The sequence below is a fragment of the Aythya ferina genome, assembly GCF_964211825.1.
Source record: "Aythya ferina genome assembly, chromosome: 18".
NCBI lineage: Eukaryota > Metazoa > Chordata > Aves > Anseriformes > Anatidae > Aythya > Aythya ferina.
In genome coordinates, this window is record NC_140317.1 from 7,947,627 (window position 1) to 7,973,055 (window position 25,429).

The 25,429-nt window shown below is 36.3% G+C and overlaps 1 protein-coding gene across 7 annotated transcripts in view; it reads right to left on the bottom strand.

Moving 5' to 3' along the window:
* Window positions 1-25,429, bottom strand: part of STXBP4 (syntaxin binding protein 4) — a 71,063-nt gene that overhangs the window by 2,520 nt on the left and 43,114 nt on the right. For all 7 annotated transcript variants that reach the window (XM_084492004.1, XM_084492002.1, XM_084492003.1 and 4 more), the window contains one exon: window positions 11,835-11,892. In XM_084492004.1, coding sequence (XP_084348130.1) covers window positions 11,835-11,892 — 58 coding nt within the window. The remainder of the gene's footprint in view (window positions 1-11,834; window positions 11,893-25,429) is intronic.

Consider the following 25,429-nt stretch of genomic DNA (forward strand, 5'->3'; position numbering starts at 1 on the left):
TTTAAACCCTTTGTTAAAATCCTTACTAGGAAAAGAACTCTTATAAATAAACATTAAGTCCAGATAACATGTCTCCCATTGTAGAAAGACACACACAATATGCACAGATTATTTAGGTAAAGAATAAATATATAAACCCCTGGCTATTTATTTTTAGCTCCCCACAAGTGCTGTGGCTAAAGAGCTTTGACATAATCAGTCCAAGGAGATAATCCCAGATTTACTGGTTTGCAGAACATTCCTGTATTAGAAATACATCCTCTCTGATTTGTGTGTTAGGGCCATCAGTATGAGCTAGAAGGAATTCAAACCTACCTCTAGGCTTTGCCTAATTGAAGAAACTGTTCTGAATATTAAAAGATATAGAAAGCCAGCACTACACATTCTAAATGTAAAATGTGTTCCGTTTGCAAATGTTCTTGTTCAAAAGATTCATTTCAAATTTTCAGAGCAATTAACAATATCTAAAGACTTGCAGGTTTTCAAACAAGTCATTGCCATCAGAGGGAAACCAAAGTTATTGTTAGAAACCAAAAACATTTGATCTTGAAGTATGTCAGTAGCTTAGTTTATCTTCTTAACATTACCAAATTACAGGAAAAAATTTAGAGCTTGGAAAAACAAAACATGAGATCTTTTTTTTTTTTTTTTTTTTTTTTTCCTGGCAAAGAGATGGTAGTGAATTATTTAAAATCCCAATATAATTACCCTCCTTATGGCTCTTACTTCTTTGCAAGGAAGATGATTTCTTTTAAAATGAGAACTTAAGACAGTCCTTCAAGAAAAGCATAATTCAATGAAAATTCTAAGACAAAATTGTGTAAAACGTCTGTGTCTTTGTTAGGTTTTGAACATAATCAAAATGCTCAAAACTTTGCGTTCACCTTAAAGCAAATTCTCCAATTAGGGCTAAACTCTGGATCCTAACAGGGGACTGTGAAGAGTCTTGCAGACTACACAGCTGCTGTAAGTCACTGTGCAGGATGCTAAGCCACAATGCAGTCATGCAGTATTCTTTGGAGCTTTGTTTTTCTTTTGACATGGGACCACAGCCATTAACACCTGGCTGAATTTTTCCACCAGGATTACTTAAAAGGAGCAATCTGGTGCAAGACCCATTTGTCTTTTGAGGAACAGATACTGGGAGGCTCTGCAAGGAATAACTAGTTCTTAGCTATAACTAAAGAATTATAATTTTGTAAATAAAGGATTAGAATAAAATAAAACAACCAAGTAAAGTTTGTGCAAGTAAAATCAATCAAAGAGCATTTGGGAAAGACATTTTCCAAACTTGGAACCTACAGGTAATTTGGGAAGGGTTTTTGTATTGTATTTATGAAAAATCATATGATTTGAAATTAAACATTTTTCCCCCCCTCTCCCTCTTTTGTTAAAATTGGTTTAAAGCTGGACCCTCTTTCAATGCATGGAACATACACAGCATATAACAGTAGTCCCAGGGAGATGCTAGGCCCTGGAAGGTGGCAGTGACCTTACCTTTTATTGGCTGTAATAAGATTGAGAGCACTTGTCACTTCTTGGAACTGTGTCCTAAGGTGCCATAATTTTATTATTATAATTATTTGTATTTCCTTCAGGGACTGAAGATTTTGCTTGTACAGTAATTAGAAATTGAGGGATATAAGGTGAAACTCCAGATGAAACTTCTGTCATTTATTCCTTGATAAAACAATTGTCTACTAAGAAAAATCTATGGGCACTTTCAGAAGGCAGTTACCACTAGGATGATTTGTTCATCTAAATAATGTGCTAGATCATTAAAAATTATTCCCAACAAACTAATAGGCTAGTTGAAAATGAAAACAGTACTAATGGTAGATCTGAGCAAAGGCTGAATAAACCCAAAGGTCTGAGCGACAGGATATGCAATCTTCTTGCAGTTCTAAAGCATGACCTGAAATCTACCTCACCCTGGTATTAGCCATCTGCTATTACCCTAAAAGTGCTCTTTAAAAATGTACAGTACCTCACAATCCTGTGTCTGTTAAGTAAACATCATAAAATCTCCAGTGCAGTATTTCTGCAGCAGCAGCAGACCACACAGACCAGCAGCGTTAGCTTTGCGCATCCAGCCCTGCTACCACCGCTCCAACAGGGAGGGACAACCCATCCTCTTCTCAGGGTGCCCTGGGGTCCATCAGCCTGCCCCCCTGCTACACCCATCCTGCATGGGACACAGGGGGCCTTTTGTACAAAGACGCTCAGTTTGCATCAGTCCTGTGGGCCTGATACCTTGGTAAGCAGAATTGGGCCAAGATGATGTAAGTTTTTTCCTACTACAGCCTAGAGCACACTCAAGGGTTATTTAAACTACATGTGTACTGAAATGCATTAAAGCCTGAGTGCCTCAGAAGAAACACATACAGAAAAGAACCCTGCTGTGCATTGTTCTGCTTCTGATGGCTTTCTCAAAACCCAGGAAGACCTCAGGAACACACGGCTTAGCCCATAAGTGCCAAATCTTGCCCCAACACAGGAAACCTTACTAGGAGTGCAAATTCCAAATTTCCAGTTCTATTTGTAGCAGTAATATCCAAGTGAATGGATGAAAACAAGACCTCTGATCACACCAGTCTAAGAGTAAAATTACCCAGCAGAGGTAACAGAAATCAACACACTGATTGCAGTGGTATTTACAAGTCTTGAGCAAAAAATAATTTCAGCTTCAAGTATTTCCTCACTGAGGAAACGTTAACAGATGTCTTATATGATAGACCAGAACCTGGACAGTGTGTGCAGTGTGTGTGGAAGCTGAAAGAATGTTTCTCCATTTTGGTTCTTGAAATTAAAAAACAAACAACCACTCAGGAAAAAAAATTACCCAACCAAAAGCAGCTTAAGGTCTTAACATTCTTGTATTACAAGCTCATGTTATCATAAAATCCAATGCAAAGTTTTCTAGTTTTTGCATCTGAGGCCATTTTCCTTATAGTCATGCAACAGGGTTTCAGTGGACATCAGAGTAACTGAATTCCCTGCAACTTGATTATCTGGCAAAAAAACACTTCCAAACCTTAGAAATTATTTTGAATTTTCATCTTATCCCAGCTATCCTTAAACCCTCATGATTTTTTTTATTAGCAAAATATCTTACACTAAATCACTGCTGTTTCTTTTAATGTCTTGTTTTCATTCAACAATGACAGTGAACAAAGAACAACCAGGGGGCACAATTTTTGAAGAGGAACATTACTTCTGTATGTATTTATTCCTAGCGACCAATTTGAGACACAGCAAAGGGGCAGGTATTCAGATGCCAGACATTAAGACTTTGTGAAAATAAAAGTTCTCTGAGATGTCACAAGCTGGACATCCAAAAATCAAAATGAAATATGTCAGGATTACCCAAATTCTTACAGTTACATCTGAAAGTGTTTCAACTGATGTTGAGTTGATGTATACAGAGTTTTAGAATGTTATGCTTTAAAAGTAGTAGTAATAGTTAGAACTTGGTTAGCCTGAGCCAGCTTTATTTAAATATTTGCAAATTTTTGTGACTATAGAACTATTCTTTCCTCTCTTTTTAGATAGGAAGGTTTGAGGATGACAGGTAAAAGGAATTATTTTCAAAGCAACTTCTATTTCTGAGTGACGTGTAAAAAAGGAAAGGCCCAATTTCACAGATGTAAAAAAACTGCATCATTCTTTGAACTCAGTGGAAACAGAATACTCCATGCCTCAAAATATCCATTCCTGCTCACAAACCATCAAAGTTAATAAGATGGGAACACCCACAATAATGATTTTGATAAATATCAATTTTGGTGCAACTAACTTGCCTATCACTATGGAGGGAGTTAGAAGCAGAGCTGGTCCTGGGTTCAGTCCAGGGGGATTTCAATTGCATGTTCAGTACAGCAGATCACAGTTTTTCTTAGCTTGCTACTCTCAAGTCACTGAAACATAAATGTTAGTGGGACATACAGAAGTTTACTCCTGGATCACCTCTGCTAGAATTTGAACTTTATTGAACTTGATTTCTTCTAAGAAAGGCCACTCCAACCATTACTTAGGTTCTACACTTAACTAGTATATTGTAATACACTAGCATACATGTATACTGTAATGGAATAGTAGAGGAAAAGCTGAACATACATCAGTATGTTAGCTTTTGGGGTTCTTTCTTTATAATGCAGTAGAAATGTAGAGTACACTTATCAAAAGAACAGCTTTGTTTTTTTCAATTTAGCATACAGTATGTAAAATCAACTGTGATTTATTTTCCTTTTATGATGATACCTTTAGCTCTAGTGCTGTAAAACATCAGTGTTTATACTACAGAAGTTCATCTATCACACATGCTTTGCTATTCTTAGTTCAGTCATAAAATCATAAACAGTTTCTGTGAATGCCCAGCTTTCAATAAAATTAATGATGGCTCTTTCCCAAGCAAAACCAAACAAAATAGAATAAGATAAAGTAAGTATCATTTGTTATTTTTCAAAGTGGAAGCTTGATTTGTTAGATATCATTTCGAAAGCTACCAGAACGCATCATGTGTGTTTTTATTAATCTGCATTTTAAGTATTGTTTGGCTTTAGGTTGCTACTGAACGTGAACGAAATTCTATTCTGTTATACTGATACATGGTCAGAGCACCTTCAGTGCCTCTTTTGTCACACTTAAGTATGCAATGCTTCAATGTGAAGCCTCTGATTTCTAGGTAAATTACTGAAAGATAATACTAAATCAAACATTACTGTTTCCTTTTTGCTCTAAGATAGAAAACATCACAGGCTCTAACTTATCTAATGGAAAACATCCCGAAAGATTAACATCTTTGGGAACTTCTACTTGTCTTTCAGGCAAATTTAAGTTAAGATAAACATTCTTGAGAAAAGTAACAGTTAATTTGGAATAGGTGGAATCTAGCCCTATTAAAAAGCTAGAAAAACAGTGTTTACAGGGGCAAAATTCACAGCTGGTCCTTACAAACTGTATACATATGCAAGGAGTGGGTGGGAGTGGGAGGGAGAATAGCAAGGCCCTACCTAATTTTAGGTGCCAGTCTCATGATACAGAGCTGCCATATGTTAAAGGTGAATATAGTGGGAGGATGGAAGAGCTTAACTCTGATGGCTTTTCTGGCGAAAAAAATCAGTGTCCCAGCAATGCTTTTTTATACTGTTCCTGTGTGATTCTAAACAACCAGTGTATATTAATTAATTAGCATATTTGACACTCCGCTTGGGGAGCAAAATTCTGGATAGACTCTTTTGCCTATTATAAAAATCAAACTCAGAAGTCACAAAATCACAAAATCCATTCAATGACAGAACATGCTGTCTTTCTGTTTGCACTGGTGCTGTGCTGTGATTTCCACAGGACTTTAATTCCAGACCATAAAATAAAAGTGAAATTTTGTTCTAGCAGTGGTTACAACACTTACTAAACTCACTCAACACTACTCGTGAACTAAACTTGGGCAAAAATGACCACATAATTAGCTTTAAAAGTGAACAAGATTTACTTTCTCTTACAAAACTTTTCCCATCCTAATGCCACCCAGCCGACTGCTAAGTGCCTACACATCTGAATGCAGGTGAGATGAGGGCTCATTAGCCCTTTGCTGCTTCTGGCCTTATAGCTAAAATTTCTATTCAGGGCAGGAATTTCTACCAGAACATCAGTAACTGAATTTGTCACAACAGAAGAACAGTCTTAACCATCTAATAGGTAAAACTCATTAATATCCAACTTCTTTACCTTATTATGTGGGATCTCTTCAATATACTGGTTCCCCAAGGTCAAGACAAACATTAGAAAAATTGGAGAGGATTCAGTGGAGAATCACCAAGATGACTAGAGGCTTGGAAAACTTGGCACACGAAGAATGGTTGAAGGAACTGGGTTTGTTCAGCCTAGACAAGAGAAAGCTTGGGGGGGTGGAATTGAAGTCTTCTAGTACCTAAATGGTAGTTATACAGCAAATGGAGGCACTCTTACAAGGACATATGGTGACAGACAGGAGGAAATGGACATAATCTCCATCAGGAGAAATTCTACCTAGATTAAAAAAAAACAAAACACTTCACTGTGAGAATAATTAAATATTGGAATAGGGCATTTGGGATAGGTGGTGGAATCTCCACCACTGGAAATATTCAAGACTTAGTTTATAATTTATTCTTCAACCGAAGGTTTGACTAGCTGCTAGCTGATCTCCAGAGATTTATTGCAATCTAGACTTTTCTATGATTTTCTTCTCTGATTTTGGAATTGCAATGGACTGCTGAAAACCCCATTGGGCTAACCCATTTGAGTTAATGAGGTCAGAATCTCAATTCTTCTGGATTGAATTTGCTGATATAAACAAGAATAGAAATACCAAGTGTAAATTGGGAAGGAAACAGACACCAGTAATACATTTCTATTATACATCAACTGACGGGCCATGAATCTGGGGCCATGTGTGAATGACTGATGGTATTGCTACATGCAAACTAAAATAGTGCTTGCCTCTCCTTTATTTTAAAGCACACCATTTCAGAACATTATTTCAACACGTATCTCTGGCCAAATTAAACTTTTACTGTCCAGCAGGAGGAAAGCACAGCTATACTACCAATGAAGCTTATCACTGCCTTTTAGTCTACTGGTGTAATTTTTGTCCTCTTGATAACTGTCAATTTATATTTGTTAGACATTTGAAGTTCTTTATCTCCAATGCATACTGAGATGCAGCTCAGAGAGACTTACATTACTGTCTGATACTTCATGGTAAATCAGAGAGGCTTACATTACTGTCTGATATTTCATGGTAAATTTATACACATGACCTTAATGCCTAGCACCGAATCGTGTGAGTTTATGACACTAGCTGTCTAAAAGCTAATTTTCTCACACTTGCCAGTACTTTTTGACTGATCCTTAGCAATCTGGTTGATTGATTATAATTTACTGAGAGACTGAAATGATTTGCTGAGTAGAAGAGGTGATTTCAAAAATTGACTTGAGGTGAGTATTGGACAAGAAGCAGCTTTCTCTTATAGGTGGAAAGCAATTCAGCGTCTTAGGAATATAGCCATGTAAATGTTTTATTCATGTCAGTTATTCACATAAGTGGGTTTCACTTTAGTGTGTAACACAAGCCAGCTGGTTTGCTTCTTTTAAACTCTGATTTCTCATGCACTTCATATTGCTACACCCCCTTCAGAGATATTTATGGAAATTTCACAGCAAGCTGTCTCAAGCTTATGCGCTATTAAGATTCCATTCTGGGGTGTTTACTGCATTAGATTTATAACATATAGATTTATGGACTCAACTAGCTGATGGCCTAATAAAACACATTGGAACTGAAGGCAACTACTAATTAAAATAATATTTGATTGTCTTCAGCATATTGTAAAACTGCTGTGGATTTGAACAGAGCCACCGCAGCTTCTGTATTGTGTCACAGCATAACTGCATAGGAAAAGGCACAATCCACACATAAGATCAGCTAAATTGTGGCTACACTTAGAGAATTATAACACGTTTTTCTATCTGTATACACTGGAGTGGGCTAGTGTTGAAGTAACTCTTAATGCCCTCAAAGATTTGGCTGTTCTAAACAGCAGAGAACGAAAGGATTGAAATTCGCAGCTAAAGAGAACAAGTTTATAGTACCGGTACCAGGACAGTAAAGTATCAACTATTCTGCTAATCCTCATTTAAATGATTTGATTAACTGCTACTGAAAAGGATCAGCTGATAAAGATGGAAGTCAAGCTAAGTTCCTCCTAGAAAAAGATATTTTCAACATTAGGTAGAATTTTCATCTTGAAATCTCTACCAAACTGTTAGAAACAAGAGACTTTTGTAACCCTTGGTCCTTGCTCTAAATAGTTAACTTCCCAGATGGACTTCATGCACATTACAAAGAGTAGTGAGAGGTATGAATTTTCAAGCATAGGAAAAGCCTAGTTTACACTCTGTACAAACATTTGGCACCAGTCATGTAAGCAATGCTAGGAAATAGGTAAAAAGGAATATTAATTATTGTGATGTCTTATTCCAATGTTCAGTTAATTCCATTCTAATGAACTCAATTAAGACCTCTTAACAAATGTGGTTGTTCCATTCAAAAGAACACGGACGGAGATTTCATTCCCTTCTCTGTGATTAAAACAGATAAATATTCCTTGCCTGCCGCATAAAGACTGTCATGAAGAACTGCATAGGACAGATTACAGAAGGTAACAACGATGAAAAACGTGAGCTCCTATCACTTGTAATGCCAGGAGCACATTAAGAAGAGGGAAGAACATTTATGATCCGTTATTGATCAAAGGTCAGAAATGCAAAAATTCCTGAAAAAGCATACTCATGTGATCTACTCAGTTCTAATCTGTAGTTTCAACATGCAGAGACAATATGAGAAACATGAAGTTTTGTGAAATTAGGATTCCACCACCTAGACTAGCTGAGATTCTACTGTTACTAATAAGCACCTTATTGTTACAGCTGCAACAGTTCAGCATCCAAGTGCAGATCTTAAAAGAAATTTCTTGAGCACATTTAGCAAATTTAGCTTCTGCTGAGTCATCCAGATAAGCACTTGTATGAAAAACACAAGTAACAAAACCAGAAAAAAAAGAGGGAAAGTGTCTCAAGAATGTGAGAATTCTTCTATTCTATTGCTAAATTGTATTAGCTATTATATAATTTGTATAATACTATCTTCAAGCTCATTTTCCAATTATGCTGGCATAAACCTGTATTACAAATGTTTTATCTAGGACAGAATCCAGCATTCACCTTAACCCTCCAACTGTGCTGTAATGGCTCCCTTTATCAACAGATGGAGACCAAGGGAACAGTCCTCTATTTTAACAGCAGCTCTCATACTTATTTCCATTGCAATGAAATTGGCTATTGATTCATTTTAACTTCCTTTATTTTTCTACATAAAGTTATTTTTCTTCTTCTTCTTTTTTTTTTTTTTTTTTTTTTTTTGTATAAATCCCAGAATTTACATCTATCTGAAAATGAAAGCCACGTTTTGATTAGAGCTTGAATGTGCTATCATATATGGTGTGTTTGGAAACCTCTGCAAAAAAAAAAATCACGTCTGCTTTAATACAACTAGCTCAAGGCACCATGGGGTGAATTGAGGACAACAGAACAGTGTGCTTGAAAAAAGAAAAAAAAAAATGTCCCTGCTTTTCTTGGCTAGCTAATACATAAACTTCAACATGACTTGTGCAAGAGTTTGGGATAAAAGTAATTGTATCTCAGTGCAAAGATTTGCTGCCCTTCCTGTCTTTTAAGAAGTGAGTCCACCTGCAAAATAGCATCTTCATCATAACTTTAAGAATTAAAGAATATGTAAATTTCAGCAGCCAGAATATCTAACTATTAATTAAACAATGATTCATGAGATATATGGAATGGAGATGATTTTTTTTTCTCAGCAATTGTTTCAATCTGTTGGAGGAATAATAAAGAAAACTATTATATGAATTAGTTACCAGTATATTGGGAGGAGGGGGGAAGGGCACACTGTGCTATTCATTTCCAGAAGCTTCTGGAAGATACAGTGAGCTACTTCTTTTTCATGCACTTCTTCTTCCAGAACCTGGGAACACAATGGAAAAGAACCTTCCCTAACGTATACCACAAATCCCTATAGCTTTTATCAAGTAGGTCTTTCCAAAGAAGCTTCCAATTCTCTACCTGTAAGACATTAGCAGGATATAAACCATACTTTTGAGTTGCTAAATAATGAATTTACACATCTTTTTTTAAATTATTCTAGTCTTTTAGAAATCATTACAGAAATCTTATAATTAAGGAAAGCAAAAAAGCAAAAAATAAGGTTTAAATCTTAGTGCTTTTCTTTCACATGATCACCTCTTCTGATGATTACTGATTTAAAGCTTTCGCAGATGTTTTCTTTATGCTTTAGATACTCTGTTATTGTAACATCAATATCACTTTTCCTCTAATCTCTGGAGAGTTTGAAAATTTGTTTGCAATAGCTTCCAAAAAAATGCAGGTATCTCTCGATAGACATATTTTTCTGTATTTTTTTCTTTTGGGGGAAAGGAGGGGGAGGTAACAACCGCTCACTATTACAATTACTACATTATTAGTTAGCTTAATCTTTGGCACCCTCTTTAAAATGTATAAAGCAAAGCCTACAGAAACTGCAACTGTAGGTATAATTTATAACTTTCATAGGGTAGAAATCAAGAACAAAAACAGTATATATGCAGAATACAAAAGAAGACTTTTGCAAGAGGTACAGCTTCAGTGGCATTATCAATGGAATAAAAGTTGCTTAACCTGCAGCCTATGACAACGTGAAATGTCAATAATCTGTGATACCAAATTTGTAAACTGCTGTTTAGTATTTTAAGTGTAAAGTCTAGATTATGAGGATTTTTCTTCTAAACGGTACAGCACTTGGAAATCTCTTGATTCTTTTATAATTTTAACTAAATGATTTCAGTCCTGTTCATTCATCATCTAGCAGCAACAGAACTTATGAAACAAGAACTTATGAAGCAGGATATGTCATCAAGAAAAAACCATCAATGGCTAGAGATAGTTCAGAGACAAGGCAGAACTAACTGTTAAAGCAGTTCCCCTCAAGACACCCATTCAGGACAGGAGATAAAATGAAAATTACTAACGTTCTAGTTATAATGCACTATGAGGTGTGCTGGCAGAATCAGAGGAGCAGACACAAAACTCCAGGTACTAGTTCAACTGATGAATTTGGTAAGACTCTTGGACTTTGTGCTTCTTAAAGCCACAATGGAACTGAAATCCATGGATTAAATGAGACTGTTATTTTCTAAAAATATGTCTCTGTCCTGGTTTCAGTTAGAACAGAGTTAATTTTCTTCCTAGTAGCTGGTAGAATGCTATGTTTTGGGTTAGAATGAGAAGAGTGCTGATAACACCCTGATGTTTTAATTGCTGCAGAGCAGTGCTTATACTAAGCCAAGGACGTCTCAGCTTCTTGCTCTGTCCTGCCAACGGGCAGGCTGCGGGTGCAGCAAGAGCTGGGAGGGGACAGACCCAGGACAGGTGACCCAAACTAGCCAAAGGGGTATTCCATACCAACTGATGTCATGCTAAACAATATATAGGGGTGGCTAGCCGGGGGGAGGGGGCCGGACTGCTTGGGGTTAGGCTGGGCATCGGTCAGCGGGTGGTGAGCAATTGCATTGTGCATCACTTGTTTGTACACATTATTATTAGTAGTACTATTATAATCATTGTACTATTATTATTGTTGTTATTATTATTTTCCTGTCTTATTAAACTGTCTTTATCTCAACTCACGGGCTTCACTTTCCATTTCTCTCCCCTGTCCCAGAGAGGGAGGGGGGAGGGTGAGTGAACGGCTCTGTGGTGTTTAGCTGCTGGCCGGGTTAAACCACGACAGTCTCTTAGAATTCTTCCATCTCCCCCAAATTAAGAACATTTAAAAATGCATATATATACTTGTAAAGTTTTTAGGGAATGAGATTTTTTTCCATATCTCCTAGGTCCATTAGAGGGTCAGACTCAACCAGGTGAGTCTCAGTATTGTGGACTGGGGGTTTCAAAGACATCTGAAGAATTGAGTCACACAGTTCTCACTGAATTTCAGTTGGATTTCTGACTAAGCCCTCTAGGACCCTCTGGACAGTGCAGTACTAAACCACAGGAAAGAACAAGTGATGTTGGTAATAAAGACGGACAGAAAACACGTGAATGTTTTCGTTAGCTTGCCTTTTTTTTTTTTCCTCCCCGTTAATTCTAAGTTTAAAAATGCATTTAGTTTGATGGGCTTTTATTTCAGCTCTGACCCATTTTCCCTCAGAAATACTCACTTGATGAAGTATTTGATTCCATCTGCTGTATAAGCTTCTTCCCATCCATACGGTAGACCTACGACAAAATAAAGAAATAAGATGTCTCGAAGCTTAGGTGACACAAGGTTTTGAAGTGGTGTAAGTTCAAGCCATCTCACAGAATGATTACAAATGAATTCTCACTCTTTTTGTAGTAGGAAATAATATAAACAATGCAATTTAATAAATATTTGCTGAGCTACAAAGCTATATGCAACTCAACGATACTTCTGGTACTTCTTTTCCAGAAGCTGACAAGTTTGGTCAAATTGCAGTGCAGTTAACTCTTTTGAACTTTTTATTTTAATTCACACCCATTAAATAAATAAATAAATAAAAAGGCAAAACAAAAGAAAATAAAAACCAACCATGCCTGTGGTCTACTGAGATCTGTTTTAATTTGTTTTTACAGCTATTACATACAGATGCCAATGACTATATGAGGCAGGAGTCTGGGCTGAATCAAATCCTCTGCTGTCTGGTTTATCACCACCTCCTGTGTTTATACAAAACTCTGGAAATTTAGATGAACTCCAAGATACTTAGAGAGTCAGAGAAAATACATACAGATATACATACGTGTACTTTTCAATGTCTACAGATTTTGAAAAAGGTGAATTTTCTAAGTGCATTGCTTACTTTTGTGATTTACACTAACAATTCTTGGAGCTAAAATATTTAGCACAGCACCATTTAGCAAAAATTAAAAATGAATTTTGAAGGGATGGTGTTTTTACATGTATTAAGAAACTGCTGCCCTTTTCCCTTTTTTAATTATCAAGCATACTAACCTTGAAAATGCAGTCTTGAATTTTGTTCTTAGTTTAGATGTCCCTTCCATGAGAAAGGTGAGTAATACTCTTAATAGGGCATTATATTATATCACAAAAAAACAAACAAACAAACAAACAAAAACACAAAAAACTTTACTTTTTTATTACTACTTGTTCAAAATCAACTGTAGAACTTAAAAAGTGCTGGAGAAAGAACCATAAGTCAGTGTGTAAAAGTGCTCCCAATGTATGCTTTTGTGATACTATACTGTAATGTAGATAAGGAAAAGTGCAAGGTCCTTTTTTTTGTAGACTAGAAATATCTATGAAATTAAAAGATGCATGGAAATAGTTCTGCAAGTACTTTAGCTTAAAAGTCGTCTGGAAATGTTAGTGTTTCAGGAGTTAAACAGTTTTTGTTCAAGCCACAGTCTATCTCAAATACCAGCTCATTAGAACCATCTGTGAGCCTGCTTTAGATTTAAAATTTGTATTTGGAGATCGTGCTGGACTGCACGCACCATAGGATGTTTGAAAACTTCATACTGAGGCATGCTCTAAGTGAGCACTTTTTTTTTTTTTTTTTTTTAATTCTTTCTTAAAAGGCTTATTTTCTTCTTATTTTCTCAGATTGTCACACCTTTGTTTCTAGTGTGGTCCTTCTCAAAAATCTGGAAAGGGATGACTTCAGTTCTCAAAGATAAACAAAGTTCATTACAGCTACTGAATCATTACTGGCACAATGAAGAAGATACCACCTAAGAGGTAATTATAGCTGTAGGTAGGCACCAAGCAAACAATAATAAGTATGTCTACCAAAACTCCAGAATTCAGAAAGGTAACTTGAGAATTGGTACTTGTAGAACAGCGCCATCGCTGTTTTGTACAGCTTGAAAAGCAAAAAGCACACTGATTAACTTTCTCCCTGTCACTTTTACCCCATATTACTTGGTAATCTCAGGTTTCTTCCCATTTTCAGTTTGGCATAAATCTATACAATCTGCTCCTTAAAAGATGCCACCTAGTGCTTTTGAAAGAGAATAATCCACAGCCACTTCCCTTTAAATACATGGTAGTTGCTGTGTTAACGGTTTTCAGGCTCTAACTTCTATGAAGGAAGGTAGGAAAAGGGTGTTCTAAGTGATAAATACACTAGACTTGATCACTTGTTCTTCCTTACTATTTAGTCAACATGAATATTTTCTAATGATCTGAATGGGAGCAGGATTCATCCTTCAATTGCTTCCATTTTCCCTGGCCTTTCCTCATTCCTGCATGAAACATGAATATCCAAAATAAATTGCTACACACTCGCTCAGTTATGAATAAAACCTCAGCAGCTGCTCTGTGCTCACCCAGATCCCATACATCACCTGTTTCATTCAACAGTGATAATTACACTTTTTTCACTAGTAATTTGACTGAACTTATTTCCTTTTTTTTTTTCTCTTCTAAATGAAGAATGGAAAGTAGGTAGCAATGATAACCAATGCTCTGTATTCTTTTCTTAACCATTAAAAACTACACTTCTCATACATACTGAATTAATCTGTCAGCTGCAAATAATGCCCTGGAGATATCCCCACAGCTTTATTTGTCTTGCTGACTTTACATGCATTAGGTTGTATGTCCAACTCAGTCTCCAAATGCTTCAAAGCTCCACCTACACGTGTTTTTTAATGCCTTTATTTTCAACATTTTCACTCTTTCACTACTAGTCTCACTTCTGTTCCCTTCATGCCCTTCCTTCACTGTTAGATTTGTACTTGTATTTCTTGGTATTTCCCATGGTAGCCAGGAGGCTCTCATGTTTTGCACTGTATTTCCCCAGACATCATCTCCACTTACTTCAAGCTCACTTTCTCCATGAATCATTCATAAACTGATCTACTTCCTAGTGCCATATTTTTTCACCCCCCCCCTCCCCCAGGGTCAGAGTTGTTATCTTTCCTAGGATTTGCTTTGAAACATTGCTAAGTTCTCACCTGGAGTAAATGTGAGGTAAAGGAGCTCAAACAGAAATGTAGTCTGAAACATACAGGATTTAGCCTATATAAACTGTGGCAATCTTTAGGTTTCCTACATATTTATAATTTCTTCTGTGAATTGCTACATTCTTTGATGAAACTTCATAAATAATATATCTTGGCTGCAGTTGTCTGCATATATAATCTTTTAAAAATGTCAGATTTACTGTATTTAAAAGTAGTTTCCTTACAGCAGAAAATACAAGGCTTTTCGCTATTCAAATATTTGTGATTATTTATCTTTTGCAAGGTAAGGTGAAAATAATAATGCAAAAGTAATTATGCATGCAAACCACATGGAATACAGTCCAAAGCACCCTTTGCCCAAATAGAACAAATAGTCTCCCAGGGGACCACGTCAGCCAAAACACATTATAACCTACCATTATTTTGTTCAGAGTATATGCATCTAATTAGGGTTAATGCAAAGGAGAAGTATATAATTTTTTTGTGAAGAAGAACAACAACAAACCACTTGCTGTTGTACGTGTGCATATGTGCCAGCACTGCTGCAGCTGGCACCAGTGCGGCACGGCGGTATCCCTGGTGACTGCTTGCCTTCTCAGCTGCAAGACGCCTGCTGCGATACCCACAGTTGTAAGGTTAGCACTGCGTAAGGGGCAGAGAGGGAGTGAAACCCTAGGGACAGCAAATTTTTCCTGATACTTCATAAGGTGTGGATCTCAGGGACCTTTATCACTTCCCTGGGTCAAAAGGACAGAGAAAACGCATCAGCACTGATACTTGGTTGGTTGCAGTAAACAGAAAGATAAACACCAGGCCAAATTATAAACTCGTATAGAGTGACAGAAGTGGAAGATCCTGCCCATTTTTTCTAAGACAGAATGCATATACGCTCCCCTGTGCTTCAGTCCAGCTCTCCTGGAATAGAAGTTGCACACAGCATCATCAATCAAGGTACATCACTAAAGGAACAAGGGGGAAAGCACAGAAATTAAGGAAGAACCTCATTTTACTGGGCAGTTTTCAAACCTGTAAGTAGTGCATAATGTTATTCTTTTTCTTCAATAAGCTAGTTAAGAAATACCATTATACATGTAGAAAAAGAAATGTGGAGATCAGCAGATGAGACTGATAAAAGCAGATACCACAGCAAAAACGCTCAGGTGAAAAAAGCGACAGTTATTTCCCTAACAGCTAAATGCTGCTGTGTTTTATTTTTCTTATTTCTGACAAAATTACTCAAAGAAATGAGAGATTCAGAGACTCTAGTAGGAGTTGATCAAAAATTTACTATTCACTTGGATTCTGTCTAGATTTGGTCAAAGTGGGACTATTCAGATGATTAAAAAACCAAGTTACATCTTTTGTCAGGGCTAAACAATTTCATGGCTGGAGCATTAAACCACCTCGTCTGGAATTAATGAGGCATCAAGCTTAAAGGATGTAACATCTATCTGGAAGTCAAAAACCACATGGTGCATTTATTCAGTTTCACAATGAACACATTTTTTGACCACCAACAAATAAGAATGTCACTGTTTACGTATCATTTTGCCTAGCTTGGTTTCTGCAATAACACATACATTTTTAAGTAACAGGGCACGATCTACCTCAGAACTACTGATTTTTTTATGTTAAATATTACAATTCTGCAAAATTATGAAGTTTTTGAAGAAATAGTAATTATTTGTTAAAAGTATTTCTGATAGAAAAAGATTCACTAAAGGATGTTATAAACACTTTTCTCCATCTTTTGGTAAATGAGGTTTAGAACTCTGATCTCTCTTCAGCATCTGCCAGTTCAGTCAGATGTGCCTATCAGCACTCAAACCTTCCTCCTGCGGCTTCAATCATAATGCAAAATTCATTAGTGAAGCTCTCCAGGGCCTTTGTCTCTGCTCTCTGTGCTATCTAGGCAATGCAAGGAAAAAGATGGGAGAAGATGGAAAAAAGATGGAAAGCGAAAGATTCAACTTGTTGGTTATCTGATGCCTGGTCTTGGACTCCTGAGTACTACTGGAACATGGGAACATCCCAGATATGAGACTAGAGACCTCATATGATGCAAGACTGGCAGAGGAACTCCTGAGTGAGTTATGTGATTTGGCACAGCTAAAACAAAAATTTGTGGAGGAATATCCATCTTGCTTGTCAACTGTGTTCAGTGGAGTTCAGGCATAAAATGACTCTTTTTTGAGGCTGCCAATAATATATAATTTATTTTAGTATTTATTTGCAAATTAACTGTAAAAAATCAGGTTCAGAAAAACAGCTTTCAGAAGAGAGTATGGACTTCTAGCTTTGTTTGTATGCCACTTTATTTTTCAGACCATTTCAAGCGCTCTTCCCACAAACAAATGCGTTTCATTTTATGAATAATACTCTGCTAAGGGGACATTCCATTCCTTTCTTTCACATATCAAATTCCGTTCTAAAGAAACTGTTCCTTTTTCTTTTGTTGATTTAATAAAACAAAGACGGAGTAAGTAGTTTTCAAGTGGAGACATCTGGGAAATACTAGTAATTGAAATTTATGCTAATTTAGAGTATGGTTGGCAGATTGACTTGTCTCCATTCAGTAGTGTTCCTAGAAACCACACTTCAGAAAAATATTTTCCTTACTTTGGCTATCCAGGGCATGGTGAAAGATGACCTTGTCTTTTCCCATTTCCTATTAATCATAAGATATTGACCCAGTATGTCAGCAAACACATTCATCTCTTAGTGAGACAAATACACCACATTAAGTGACTGTTAAGTATGAGAGTTGAAAAAAAAAATTAATTGCTTCTCATGGTGAAAGCTTAGAAAGATCCTATTTTTATCAGAACATTGGCTTATATGACCAACTTTAAGATCTTTATGGTAATTTTGAAATTACGAACTGTTTTGATATAGGTAATCAGGAACAGCATGGAAACAATGGAACTTTTAAGACAGCCAGTCAAATGACATATTTATGGAAATAAGACTGACCTCTGTTCAGTACATGGGATCAGACATTATTATAGACATACTTTTTTCCTAGCTGAGAAATAAGGAAATCCAAATTTAGAACAAACTGCCTAGCATGCACACTGAAGTTCTTCAGAAAGGAGTGAGAGCTACAGTAATCCAAGCAACGTGGTTGCTGCTATGTGTCTTCAAGATGGAGAAAGAATTATCTTCCTGAGACATCACTTTAAAAATGTATCTTTTCAGAATCTGAATGCTGGAAATACTACTTAAAACAAAAATACATATTTTTCAACTAACTACTAATATTCTCCTTTCAAATAAAGCTTCAGGTTCTGTAAGATCTAAGCTATTTACACTGTTATTAAAATGAGCAGTGAACAGGCTAGCTGAGGCTCATCTTTATCCATGCAGGAGGTCAGAAGTGAAAGCACAAGATAAGCACACCACACTTAACAAGGGCAATAAAATGCTTTCTTCTGCCTAGCTGATGGCAAGCAAATGCATACAACCAATTATACAGAAACAACAGAAGTCAATGGAGCTTGCAGTACTATAGCATTACTATAAAACATTCTGACTGCCTTTCAAGGGGAGCAGAAAGAGTGCAGCAAATTAAGCCCTGAGCCTGTCTGTTTCACCAAATGGAAGCTGTTCTTCCGAGGTGCACTGGAGAAGATAAATATTTTGGGGGAGAACAAGGAAGGTAAATAAGCCACTAGCAACTGAATAAAAACAAACACCAACCAACCCAAATAACCAAACAAAAACAAACACTGACCTTTGGATAAATCCTCATTTTAGCCCTGAGGAAAAACAGATGATTCATGCCATCAGCTAGTCACTGGCCAGAATCTATGCGTCTACACCAACTACTGATGTGAAACTGGGAATGTCTCTAAGCATGCATACACCCAAGAGAGACTGCACTCCTTGAAATTCTGACATAAAGGGAACTCAAAACAGCACTGATTATTATTTTAGTAATGTAATAATTGCCTTTCAGAAAAAAAAAAAAAAAAAAAAAAAAAGAATTACTTAACAACTTACATTGAAAAATATAATATTAAAAACATTATTTCAATCTGCTTATAATACAACTAATATGTACCCCATCGGGCCTCCAGTGCCTTTTCACATTCCACATGTTGGATAGTCAGGAGTTCAACAATCAGTTGTGAGGAGGCCAAGATATAATTAAGCAGTACTTAATTCAACATATATCTATTTGGGTCATGAATATAAAATGTCTGTGTAATCGTAAGGTCAATAAAGCATAAGCCCTCAGAGGTGAGGGATAATGAAAACAGGGAGGAGTTTGAGACTAGCTCACTCTGACCAAACACTGAATTTTGCATAACCTATCTAGCTGATATTATCTGCTTTTAAAAATGTTTTTCACCTACATAGATTCTTACTAAGATGCTACTGCCTGTCCAGTGACAGTACTGTAAAAATGCAGTGACCACCCTTTTTTGTTCATTGCAACTGAAGCATCTGAGTATAAGGCAGAGGCAATACAGAAAATCAGAAAACTGCAGAATGCAGAAGTCTCCCACTTTAACAGAGAAGGTTGTGAAGAAAAAAAAATCGTATCAGTGCTCCTTATTCTCCAGTGGCTCCCATCTGCTTTACTTTGCCAACTTAAAGATGTTTTATTTTGCTTTTAATGTTAAAAACTACAATAACAGAGTCTCAATTAATGACATGATAAGAGAAATACAATACTCTAGGATCATATAGCTAATAGTGTTCCCCAGTAAGGTCTTAAAAATGGTAAGCATCTTTCCCATGACATTTTTGTCAATCTTATGCACTAATAGAGCAGCATTTAAAAAAAAATAAATCCTTTCTATCAGTTAATTGCAGAGTCTTTTCCATAGTCTGCATGTATACATTTCTACACTGTTAACGTGACAGTGTCTGTGATTGATGAAGAACACACTACTATTTTCATCACTGATTGAACTACTGAACTATTAAGTTAATTTGAAATTCATTTGAAATTCACTTTGTTTACACCTATGACTCTCTTTAAACTGCTGAAGAGGAGGCAGGAAACACAATATGCACTATAAAATAAGATAAATGGTCTGTAACTAAGGAAATCTACACAAAGGCCGTGTATATATACTAGATTTTAATACTGGTTCCTAAGTTCCTCCACAGGCTAAAAACGTTAAATTCATAGAAGTAAACAGCTCCCTTGAGAACACTCTTGTTCTGAATTGGTACTAGCCACTTCCAGCTAATTAAACTAATCTGGAACAGCACATTCTTCATTCAGCAATACAAGCCTCTGCACACAGGGCATTCACCACCAGGACTAAGTAAGAACAGCCTGGAATACTTCACTGCATGGACCAACTGTAAACCATTTTTTTTCCCCAGCTTCCCTTCTCTCAGTTACTCTTTCTGTTCTGGAATTCATCTGTCTCCTCCTTTCCTTACTGGATCATCTTCTCTTGTCAGCATCTATTGTGCTACCCACCCACTTCCATCACTGTCATCTCACAGGGCTCACTGACGCATGTGATTGTTAAATATAAGTTTAATTAGAAAGCATTCATTGGTAACAAATTAAAATGACTATCTAAAATTAGAATTGAGCAGAAATTGTCTGAGATTTAAAAAGCAATACTATTACATGATATACCTTTACTGCTAAGCAATATCTTACTTTTATGCACTGATGATGAAATTAAGCTGCGCAGGGGGCTGGCACGAACCACCTACAATTTAAGAGACACACAACTACTTTCTGCTGAGCTCATTTCACAGTAAGTACAGACCAAAGCAATAATCAAATACTTTTTTGTTTTGAATTGTGAAAATATATTAACAAAATAGTATATTGCAAGAATTGTGAAAATATATTAACAGAAGACATCCTTTCGGTCTGTTACAAAAGCTGCTGTAAGTACACCTAAGTGAAAGAAGGGTTTAATTTAGAGACAAGCATGACTTCAGAACCAGCATATTAAAACAAAATTGTCAAACTTTCTGAGAGCCTAGAATAGGTACCTTCCTTTTCTTTTTTTTTGTTCCTTAATAATTTTGAAGAAAAACAAATCCCATGTGCTGAAATTAGCATACTTTATTTTATCCTAACTGTAAAGGCTTCAAATATAATAGTCGTACCAATCGCTAATACAAGGCAAAATCACCTTCCATAGCTTCCACTTAATGTTCTATACACTTCATGAGATGAGGTGATAGATCTAGTATGAGACTTAGGCACATTTTGTACCTCATTTAGGTCTCCTTCATAAGCATCAAGCAATTATGTTTTGCTCTTGCAAATTCTCCTTAAAATATACTTTTGAAATCTTCCTATGCCACTCTTGGCAATCAACTTTCTCTGTACTTCTTTCCATTTAAATTATCACACTTGTGCACCATATATGTCTAAGTAACTCTGCTAGCCCTCAGCTTCTCACTCCTACCTACTGAAAAAGAAGTGAAGAAATGTGACAACTGAAGGAACTGACATAAAAGCATGCCATCCCTCTTATAGAAGATGAGCACTGATAGTTTTCACATTCATTGACATTCTAAGCAAGGGGCTGACCCCCTCCTTCACCAGCTTTAATCCAGCTCTCTCAGGATGCTCATAGCTGTAAAACCACGGAAAATTAACTCACCATTAAATGCACAAAAGTACAACTCCTTTGGCTGAGCTTCATGCTATAATGGTTGCTTTATTTTTTGGTACCTGAACTAATGAGACAGTCACTCCCTGACTGGTGTGCAGACACACATACCCACAGACAGACATCTGCCACCCACCTCTCCTGATAACCAGCACACTGTGTCTGAACTGTGCTTGCAAATCATAAAGAGGGATGGTAGCCTTGAGTTTGAGATATTGATCTGGGATTGAGAACCTCAGGGTTCAATTCCAGTCTCACCTATTTCCTCTGACTGTGAGCAATTTGCATTTCCACACTACAAAATTCAGTATTTCTTTTTTCTTTTTTTTTTTCCCTCTTTTGTCAAAGACAGTATACTATAATTATATTAATATAACAAAATTCTGAGTGTTATGTCATCTGAAATTCATATAGGGGGAATTTGGGAAGTACTTACCATCCTGTAAAATTGTTGATTCTAGAGAGTTTTGACTTCAGTCTCCATAGCTACCAAGAGCAAGTACAACTTGTATGGGAAGAGGCACAAAGTCAATTAATTTTTTCATAGCAGTGTCACAGTATGAACTGAACATGTCCATAGACTTTTAAAGGTCTGTTCTTTAACGAAGTCTTCTATCAGAGATGCTGGAAATTAACCTAACAAGACTCTCCTAATCTTGTTAGCTCATCTGCATTTTAAGGTATAATAATATCACTTACTTGTTTTTCATTATTAAAATGTTTTGATTTGAAAGTCAGTACAGACAGTACCTATTCAAAAGCTGACTCATCTTTTCTCATTAAAGGTAAGTGAATGGAGAGGGAATAAATTGCTTTTCTAGCAGCAACAACAGAGTTCTAAAATCTAGGTCACATAAAAGAACTTTCTTAAACACAGGCTTTAGACATTGAGCTGACTTTTTTGTTGCTGTGAAACGTTAAGAATAACACACGTGTTCAATCATTTAGATACGATCAGGCTATAAAATTATTCTGTCCTTATACATGTCACCTACTACTGAGTGACAGGTAACTAAAGAATGGGTTCTAATTTCTAGATCCTGTAACAATACCACAAGTAGGGCCAGTTAGGTGAAAACACTGTTATTCCTCACATTCACCAAAACGTGATTTTAGTCCGTGTCAGGAGAGTTCAGGGCTGAAACCCGTTTGTGAACAGACATTTCTTTGAAATGTCATTGCAAAACAGGATTAGAATTTGGTAAGACCTTAACTAACTGGATCAGATGTTTGAAATAAATAGGGTGTAATTCAATAAGGACAAAAGCAAAGTACTACTCTAGGTACAAATAACCAACTGCACAAAAGCAAGTGGGGTATATCTAACTAGCCTTTGGTTCAGGAAAAAAGGAGTTTTCCTACCCTTGGAGGGGTAGGAAAGCACCGACCTCATATGAATCAGTAAAAGGGAACTACCAGGGAAAAGGAAAATCATTTTGGGACATAAGAGCTTGTGTGCTATATATTAAAACAAACCAACCTACTAGTCCATTTCATCTCCCATCAGAAGGTCTCAGCTACATAGCATAATGCAACATGCACGAATTGGAGAGAATCCAGAGAAGTACAAGGGTGATAAAATGGGCAGAAGACAGAGTCTGTAAGGAGCTGGTATTACTGGCTTATTTTGGGGAACAGAAAACTGAATGGAGACACAGTGTGTTCTTCAAACATGTTAAAAGCTGCCACAAAGAGGAAAGTAGGATGTTTTCGAAAACCACTGCAATAAAGGAAAGTGGTAATAGACTTAAACTGCAATGAGGAGGATTTAGGCCAAAGGTTTCTAATGGCAAAGACAATTAAGCATGGGAACAGTTTGCCTAGAAAAGCTGTGGAATACGTTAGACAAATACCTGGCTGGATCCATGCAGATGTAACTCATTTTGCTGGAGGCAGACAGATAGATGCACTACCTACCTAACTGCTGGAGACTCTTTCAAGTCGTATGTTTTTGGATTCCTTGGCGGCAAAGTACTATCTGAGTACTTATTCTGTAAACTTGTGTGTGATTTACATTACATGTAGACATTTCTTCTGCTTCCCATTCGCAAGGCATTTATATCTCGTATTCACAGAAGTAATACATTTAAATCTGATCATGTACCAAACAACTCTTCACTTGTCTCCAAGTACTTATTGTAAAATCAAACCAATCCTGGCCAAAAAAGCAGACTTTTTTGTTCCTTTTTTTAAGGCTTGCCAGATAGCACCTGAACTAACACCCCATCAATCACACTAAAAACCAAACCAAAACCACAAAAGTTAAAACTGTGAAAGTTTTTTGCTGTTTGCCACCTTTCCAAAACTATTAAAACACCGATTTGGCTTCACTGGCCTTACTTATTTACTTTTATAGGCATGCCAATGAAGTTAAAAATGGAGTGTTCCATTTAAAACTTTATATTCACGTACACTAATTTTACTTTCATTTATATTGGAAATATTTTAAATATTGTACATGATTACATTTCTGAAGTGGAACACTTCTCTACTGTTGCAGTGAAACATTTTCATATTCCTGAAGAGGTTTTTCTTTTTGGAATTACACTTCTACAAACACTGGCAAAATTACGAATCTTCATTCTTATTTATCATGCAGACAAAATTGCAAGTTTAAACAATTTGCAGAAAATTCAATGTCTTGCTGTACGAACAGTTATGTAGAATAAGCTTTTAAAATCTAAACTCTGTCCTTGTAAAATTACATTAAATATGTTTTTGTTTGTTTGTTTGTTTTGTTGTTATTTGGACTGCTATACAACTTAGAATTTTAATTTTTCTGAAGTTGTTCACCTTTGAGTTTCTTCTATCTGATTTTCAGGGTACCTGAAGAGTTGTTGATAATTTTTTTTTTTTTCCCTGAAACATTCCAATTTTCAGAATGAGGCAAAAATTCAATGATGTTGTCAATGTTGCAGGGCAAAAGGCCTCCATTTGTCATCTCATATATATTTGATTTTATGTACTGGAACAATTAAAATTAAATCAAGGTTATTCTCAATTTCCATCACTGAAGATGTAAATAGAAAATTAGAAAAATTTACTTTAATCCCCAAACTATATTTCCTCATTGCACTAGCAGTGAATCCAGATCAGTAAATAAACATGGGTCCTCCTCAATTGAACCACAAGTAGTATTAAAATTTCTCACTATCTTAAGTTTAATATTTGGACAAACTATCAGTTTGCATAGCACCCACAGTTTCTGCATAGTGTCACTTACCCACAGTGTGTGGTTGGTAGCAGGGACCTACAAGCCAGGGCACACGATGAACTGCAAGACAGCTGCTCCTAGTTCCTATAAAGTTTTCCACTGAGCAGAGCTGGAAACCACTAAACCAGTGCCCCATGGAGACTGAATATAACAATGCATTCAGCGACAGCATGAAGCTTCTGTCTTGCTCTGTCTTGTCTGGCCCTATATTGTCACTACACGATGATATTGCGCAAACAAGAAAAGAACTAAATTCCAAATTCAAGATAAACTGGGAGATGTTTCTGCTACATACGGAAGAGGTTTTATGAACCTTCAGAACCCAGTGAAGACCAGGAGGACATGCTATAGGCACACTTACTCCTGCTCTCGTAGAAGGAAAACCGGATTTGAGAACATCATTCTTGAGAAGATGACAACATTTGGTATAACACTGTCATGCTACTTGAGAAATACAGCACTGGTAGTCTGTGGCAAAAGAGAGCAATTCCCATGAGGTCAAAATTAAGCATGATTCTGCAGGTGGATGGATACTTATGATGTGGACATATTCTAAAATTACCAGTGTGATTCTCGGATTTATCTGCTGCTGCTGCTGCTGCTGCTGCTGTTATTTAATTGCCAACTCAGAAAAGATTCAACAACAAAAGAAATCATTTAGTAACTTAAAGTTATTGTTGTCTATAAAAATGAAATTACCCTCCCATGAAATATTTTTGTTTTGGGGAACAACTCTCCAACCTTAAGGGACTAGTAAAACTGAAATTTTCTACTGGATAAAAGAATTGATAAATTCCTTTACGGTAAAAATCACCTCTTCTGTTTTTCAGAAGTTTCAAAGACATAACACATTTTCATTTCACTAAAATAGTATTTCCTAGCAGAAATATTGTGCCAGAAAATATTTAATTAACAAATATAACATCTATATCTTTAAAGTATACAGCATTGATTTTAAGATTTATTTCATTTACTAGTCAAAAGCTAT